At 45.3% G+C, this 7,891-nt stretch overlaps 1 protein-coding gene across 1 annotated transcript; it reads right to left on the bottom strand.

Annotated features, from left to right (window-relative positions):
* Positions 1–4,771: 4,771 nt before the first annotated feature.
* N7489_003633 (uncharacterized protein) lies at positions 4,772–5,281 on the bottom strand (the record flags this gene model as incomplete). Its single annotated transcript, XM_056709388.1, has 3 exons — positions 4,772–4,929; positions 4,988–5,198; positions 5,252–5,281. 3 exons carry the CDS (start codon positions 5,279–5,281, stop codon positions 4,772–4,774), a joined length of 399 nt encoding a protein of 132 aa, XP_056573690.1.
* Between the last annotated feature and the right edge of the window lie 2,610 nt (positions 5,282–7,891).

Below are 7,891 nucleotides of genomic sequence, written 5' to 3'. Positions count from 1 at the left end.
AGAAAACTCCTAGGGCCAAGACGTGCGTTTCTGGGGCCGGGAGGGCTATTAATAGGAACTTAACTAACATTGTGAGTGGGGATATAGAGTGTATAAGTTACGTACGATTTCCTAGGGCTATATGATTCCTGGGCGGCTGACATATTCTAGGGTCAATTTCTGAAAAGCTTACGGCAATCAAGGTAGATAGATATTTATACAGAGCAAATCGTCAGCTATCACCTCTCTTTTATATCAAGCCACTTATAATACTGCTCCAATGTTGGCTAATATCGGCCGGCTAGTCAGCTCAAGCGACGAACATACTTTCATTCCAATTAGGAAATTCAACATCTATATCATCTCCGCAACTCAGCAGTATGTCTATTCCTTTCTAAGACCCTATCCGTCGCACCTCTAATGTCTATAGACTCCACCATCATTCTCCGAAAATCATCATATAATTCTGTAATTGTTCTTATTCGTAAATCCTCGCTGCCTCTCTGTCACAGCCCTACTATAGTAGGCTGTTGGACGCGCCTCTTTGACTGTTTTGTAGCTCGGTCCGTGTTCTCTGCTAGTGACCTCGTAAGTCGCATACGGCAAAGCGCACGAGGGATATAATGATCACTAGAGATCCGAAAGCGGCCTAGCTAACGGATCTATAATATATAATCTTGTAATATGGGATATGGTCTATGTCAAGGAGCTTAAAGGATGCCTGAAATACGTGAACGCGGCAATCCAAGCCCCTAAGGAGAGCACGATCATACTTACGACGATTTAAATGCAACTGTAGTAAAACCGAGCGGTGAATTTCTCTTGTAGCCACTTCGGATAGACCACGAGGATTAACTCGAAGATGGAAAATAGGGCTGAAACTAGGGCCGCAATCACTATGCCGTCGACGACGTCGTCCATGAGGTTTTGAAACGTTAGGTCTAAAATAGAGCCGCTCAGTGTCACGAGGTCGGATTTTGTACGGTCTCGTAGGACGACCGCTAAGTGTATAGTGGACGAACTGAGACTGGCACGGGCCAGCCAGGTGATAGTAAGGAAAGCCATACGAGGCGCATTCTAATTATGGCGGTGGCAATGCCTAGAGAGATGTTGTGCCCGCAAGAACAGGCTTATTGAGTGTAAAGAATTGAGGCAGGTGCTGCTTAAGGGAAAAAAAAGTAAAGAGCGGGAGGTATAAAGATGAAGAAGGTCATTATCCCTAGGTACTATAAAACTTATATGTGATCTTCACGCAAGTCTCCCTTTCCAAAGAATGACCCAGCTGATACTGATCTGCGCCACATGCGTTTTGATTACCTGGTGCCTTAGTGCCAGCCAAAATAGGCTTTGACTAGATAAAAATGTTCTAAGTTGAAGCACTACTCCTATGCGTAAGGCAGATGGCCCCTATAGAAGTGTCTGATCTCTCAGTACGGGTCCCGGGAAATCACCCGTTTGTTCCTTAGATTTACTTTCCTGATACTATATTATTAACCTCCTTAATATGTGTCGTGTTTACGCGTGATATCTTTCAAATTTGAACGTCTGATACCGACGTAGATTGCCTTGGTCTGTTTGCGATATATCACTCTGCTATACTCGAGGAAACTGCGGTTTGCTGTTGATTGCAAACCTACCCAACAGTCCCTAGAAAGATGTAGACATCTCTTTTCTATCTCTTTTATTGAGCTTGTGTTTAATAGCCAGTGTAGGATGCGTCTCTAAGCCATAGCAAACTGTCGCTATTAGGTGAACTAACGCGGCCGATTAGGAAACGAGCTTCGAGTGGGAAACTTAATCAAGTCCCAGTATTGGTAAAGAAACAACATGGCTCAGATAGATATCTTCTATAGGCGGAAAACTCACATGCTCCTGGTGTTCAACGGTGTTTTATGTTCAACGTTGATGTGAACGTTGACTTAACTTTCTGATATCATTCACCACCCGTATATCGCTAGAGGTGCTGGAATGAGAACACTCAAAAAATACTATCATGTCGGCATAGTACCAACGAATTATGACCAAAGAAGTTAAAGTCTCCAGAGCTCCTAGAAGCATAAAACAGATCCTCGGCTAGTCGGATCTTTATCGTGGTAGCGCGGCGCGGCTGAACTATCGCCCTCTAAACAACCCCTAAGTCGTGAGAAATGGGGCTCCCTTCCACACGTCCTATAAGTAACAATGATTTGGTAGCTATATTCCTCCTAGGAATATGCCCTAAATCAATTGGAGGCTCAAGCATCATGTGTATATAGCAACTGGATTAAAATATCCTTGATTCGATCGTGCGTGTACGTACCACTATTGTGGCCATATACTGACACCATATACTAACATCTATAGTCGTCCTAGGAGCCGGCGGCGATAACAATAACCCGCAAAATCTTGACTGTGGATGGTGGGTATGACCGCTTCAGCCCCAAACATTTAAAAGGTCGTAATTGTCCTTACGGTTAATGCTTTCTTGTCTATCTTTTGCTCCAATAACTTGCTAGTACAACACCATCACTAACGAAGCCAACCAATCATGGATCACAACCTATCACAGGTTCCAAAGAAGTCCAATACCCCAGACATAGAAGGTCACAATGGACGTACAGGCAAAACTAGTATCGTTATTTTAGATCCCCTTCTCAAGGAATCTATCGGCTGACAAATCTATTTCATAAAGGCAATGAATCAGCTAATAACTTCCGTCGGGTCGTTGGCCTATTCATCCACGGGAATCGCAGCCATATAAGCCAGGTTTTACAAACGCCTATTAGCTAGTCCACTAGCCCTATAGCTATAGAGGCAGTTACTTCCGTTAGTACCTCTCTTGGTAGCTTAAGGGCCTCTACGTTGTCTCCAAGCGTTATAAGGGCTGAAAACCAAGACCTACCCCCTCTGAACGTGGAAAAGAGAGTAGCCGAATCCCTAACCCTCCCACGAAAGCGACGCCGGCATTCATACTCCACCTCTCAAATACCGGGCCACCTATAACTAGCGTATCAAAAGAGACCCCCATGCCTTATCAAAATTAGTAGGAAAATGGTCAATGATACAATTCAATACCTACAAACGATATCCGACCGCATCTTGATCTGCGACACCATTTCCCCTAGGGAGTGGGCCACTATGCATCTCGCCACCCAATTGCTACAGAGTAGGTACGAAGAGATCATCGTGAGGAAAGAGATAGAAACAGACGCTGTGCCCGATTTTGATTCACCACTAACACAGCCAGAAGAGAAGTGCCGGAAGTGTGCTGCTACAGACGAGGAGCGGCTGTATGACTGAGACGCACCCCGTTCTTTTTATCTTGTCGGCTATATTTTGATAGCGTAACCGGTCATTTAAACTTGAGGAGCAATCATAGTGTTATGCAACCGTTAATCGGTATTTGAGAACCTGTTGAGCTCCAAATCTATCAGTACATGACTAAGGGACTTTCAGGTGCGAAGGATTTGAACGGTTTCCTATGCGATGTCACTACGCTCAGCAAGCAGAAAGAAATATGCAAAACTAGCTGCATCTTGATCTCCAATTAATGCAATACATTAGAGAAATTAGACAGCGCGTGCGAGGCCAATCGGGGATAGCAATGAAGAAATAGCAATTTCGCAAGTCAAATTGCCTCGAATATCAAAATCAGCCACTCCTTACATTATTCAACCCGCTTCCTTCGTAATGGTGCAATGGCTCCGTGCTCTACAAGTATCGAAATATTTGTGCTATTCCGTTAATCGGCTTATGGCTGCTGGTCCTGATAACTCGGCAGTTTGGCTGTCACTTTGAGTCTAAATGTCAGCATATTAATCCAAGTGACTCATTATGGTATCAGTTGTAGACTATATTAAACTGTAGTATTGGTAAGACAGGTAATTCTAGAACGCCGAGGCCCAAACCCGCTGTGCCAGTATTCGTCCGAGAATTGTGAGAGAGCGACTCGCCGTGCTGAAAAGCGAACTTCCAAGCCATAGCATAAAAATAACCATAACCGAGCCTACCGGATTCTCTCTCTTCATCTGGCCAAAATGGTCGTTGTAGCGTCAACTAGATGCTGGTCGCATAGAAGTCGCGAGCGATCATTATATGGCTATCTAAGTGGAACTCTGTGCACCGCAATAATCACTGGCAAGTTCGCCACTTCATGAGCCTACCATTTATTATTATAACCATACCATGTCTGATCCGGTGCGCTCGTTGACTCATGAGCGAAACATGAGCGGCCGCCATTACAAAGGAGCTGCCGCAGACTCTGGCTCGTTTGATAGCTTCCATCTCTCCATTTTTGGCCCGTTGTCGGTCATAGGAAACCTAGTGATTAACTGGTAATTTCCTGATGGTGGAGAATGGGTGCGGACTTGCAAAACGGTGCGTTTTCAACAAACAACTCTCGACAATATTATTTAGAATTATATGAGTAAACTCCGTACACCTTTAGGGATTTTCTCATAGGGAGTAAGAAATGGATATTCTTGGTAAAAGATGGACTGTCATTGGCCCTTTGTTGACACCTGTTTGGCAAATCTGCCTTTAGATACATTGAGACAAAATATATGCTGCCAAATAAACAAGAATCGAAAAGACGTAGCCCCCAACCCATCCTTGCCGATATGTGCCGAAAAACTCCTCACTGTAATGTCGCTTGCCCAAAAGTCCAGAGGGAAAAGGATACGCCTGTAAGGCTGAGAATCACGATCAAACAAAAGAAAAAAGGATGCGAAGTCGAGTATGCTAGGGCGTTAGTGCTGAAGGTCGAGCAAAAATAGCCTCATAAGAGGACAATAAGATGTTGAGAAGTGAATCGCTAGTCGCTTGTATGTTCAAGTAAACCACGAAGGAAGCAGGATGGAAGAGAGAGATAGAGTTCATGCAGTTCGTGCGGTAGCCCGAGATCCTCGACGATATCGTAAATCGTCTCGGCTGAGGAGTCGGCGGAGTCTAGAAACAAATCGACATGGTCGACTATCTAGGGCGATGTTAGAACTAAAGCGAACGGAGAAGAAAGAATGATTAAACTTACCATTGATGCGACGCATGGACGAGGAATCATCAATAGGCTGTGTAGTGTAGGCTGCAGCCCAATATCCAGTGTCACGGTAACCGGTGAAGGTGCAGTTGCTGGGATTGTGCTGTGGCTGCAGGGCCGCGACATGTGGGTAGAGAGTTGCTAATGGTGAGATAAGCTCATCTGGCGGATTTGGTGATTGTCTGCTGTCGATGCTTCCTCGAGACTGGAAAATATAAGTTATTTTGATTGACAAAGCAAAGCATGGATGTTACTCACGTAGAGTTCATAGTTGGTTTTGTAACTCATGGTAGGTAGCGGGGTTGGGATGTTGCGTTGCTGAAGTGTTGTAGTGGTGTCTTTGTTCACATAAAGTTTGAAATGCAAGATAACGATTAGATCAGGACTCCGAAAGTAGTCAAATCTGCTGGGCTTGCGAGATGTACGTGTGAACAGAAGCAAACCGGACTGCATTTAAAATTAGGGCTCGGAATCCCTCAGCCGTAGTAATCTGGGAGCGGGGGATATCAGACGTCAAGCAGATCCGCATCTAGTAGCCTAGTTCGACTTCTTTCCTAGATTTGATTTGTTCCAACCAGGAAGCCGGGTGTTTAGGCACACGATGAACGTAAGTGGATCTTTGTCATTGGATAGATGGGGATCCGAGCGTTAGGTGTACCGTACCGAGCAGAATGCGGAGGTTTCCTAGATTTTCTTGCTCCCAGGAACAAGATTCAAGTAAAAGCTCCACTTCCTCTCTTTATTTCCATTTTCACTAGATTTTGCGGCCACCGATTATCCCCACCGGTGTTTTCTTTCACTGTATTTTTAGCTTCTCTCTGACGGCATCAACGTTTTCGTCTTTTTAGTTACAATATGTAACGTTATCATGACGCAATAAAATCTTTCGCTCGGAGTCCGGTTCTACAAGATATAACTCCAGGGGTACCATCGGCTCATTTCCAGGTTTCAAAAATAATTCATTTGCTGCTATCTGTTGTAGGTTAGTGGAAGATGACAATCAAGTCCCTTTCCAATGACTAACTCATCTTAGTTCCGAACCGGTTTTGTCTATTTCCGAAATGTTTTATTAAACACAGTCGAATTGGTAACTGGATTTCTTACGCACTAAAACTAGACTATATTGCCAAGCTATACTGTTTTTTTACCCTGTAAACAGTGACACTTTCACTATGCATTTTGCTTACTAATTGCGTCTGACCAGATTGTTAAATTCAGACCATTGTTGTATTTAGTAAGGAAACTTTACCATCGTGAATTTACCAGTACGTTCACCATGCAACTGATTTCTGTCAGGCAGTTCCGGCTACACCCCTTTACCGGCTCAGCCTTTACTACACCACAGCGCTGGATGACGTTAAGGCCACTTCCGGCCTTCTCCTCGCCATGCCGAAGACTACCCTGGATTTAATTTTAGCCTCATAAATAAATATGACAGAACTAACATTGTATACTGGTAAATTTAATGCTCGTCGAATTAAAAATAGCTAAAGAATACCATGCCAAAATTTTAGGTCCTTTGCTATTTTCAACCGTTACATTAATGCGCTTTAAGAAACTTCAGGCGCGACGGAGACCCACACGTTCCTGGGTTCATATCCAGCCCCAGGGTCCATAGCATGGGTCCCAGACACGCTCTTGGTCGCTCCTAGGGATCAAACTCGTATTTCCCAGAGGACCTACAGCCATTGCCCCATTCAAGAACCCATTAGCCTTTATTTTCGGTATTCTCTTTCTTAAAATAAAGGGAAGATAGAGAGGGAGGGGGCAAGACAAGGTAGGAGTGTAACTTTCTGTGAGGTCAAACTCTGCGTCAATCTTGGCGATGGTCTGTTTTGGTCTAAATGCTCAACCGAAAGACGCCAAAACAGGGATATTTCAGGCTTGGCATTCCACTGATGTAGAAGTTCCATGGAAGTTCCCAATGAAAGTCCCAGTATACGGCAATCCACTAGTAACATGTACAATGGGGAGCAGTACCCGCGGACGTATCTGGTCTTTTCCACGAAATTGAACTGATCGTCATGCTACTCGGTAGTTTATCGAGGCCCTCTGCGCCCGTCGGGACGGTGAGCGCGAAGACAGTATAGATTAGCTATGTATGGAGCAAGAGAACCCGACCCCGGTACTTTTCAAAACTCTCTGAAGACTCAAAGGAACTCGGTGTGGTTCCGTTGCTCTCGGCGAATGCCAGACGATGGACGATTCCAGAGGACGCTACTGCAGGCAGGATCCGGCCAAGTGCTGTTCTCCCGGAGTACCTCGTCCACACCTGATTCATCCATCAACGCTTCCGACTCCCTGGAGACACGCATTTTTCGCCCCTAGAAGCCGGATAGCAATTCGCCCGATGTTACTGTCGTCTACGTTGTTAACCAGCACACGCATCGGCTCGGAATTGGTCGGAATTTCACTGCTTCTCGCAGGAACACCAGTCCCACAATACCGGAAAAGCGCCTGCCAAGCTACCAGGGCTGGCGTGACCACTGAAGCTGCCTCTGCGGCACTAATATTCATTGGTTTTAACGCGCTTCGTCTTCGGTCGCAAGCGCGTAGTCGGCCGCCCCTCCGTCACGCGTATAACTTAACATCCCGAGAACTACATCTCCGATCTTGAACTTCGGCCCTCCAGGTATTGTGTGATCCTCTGTCGGTGTGCTGATCACAGTTCCATATACACTGTGTAGCGGAATGTGCGTTGGTGCATACTTGGGGTTAATAACTCTGGTTGGCGGCACTCTCATATGACCCCATGGGGCTGCTTGAATCTTGAGGATATATTGATGTGCTGACGGCCGCGGCGTTGGAGAATCCCATCCAAAAATGCTCCTATAGCTAGGCCGGCGTCAATTTCACGATATTTCTTGGTATAATTTGCCCCGGCCAAAACTTCATCAC

The sequence above is a fragment of the Penicillium chrysogenum genome (genome assembly GCF_028827035.1).
Source record: "Penicillium chrysogenum strain IBT 35668 chromosome Unknown utg000001l_segment0_segment0, whole genome shotgun sequence".
Taxonomy (NCBI): Eukaryota; Fungi; Ascomycota; class Eurotiomycetes; order Eurotiales; family Aspergillaceae; genus Penicillium; species Penicillium chrysogenum.
This window is presented reverse-complemented; position numbering and strand designations above follow the sequence as displayed.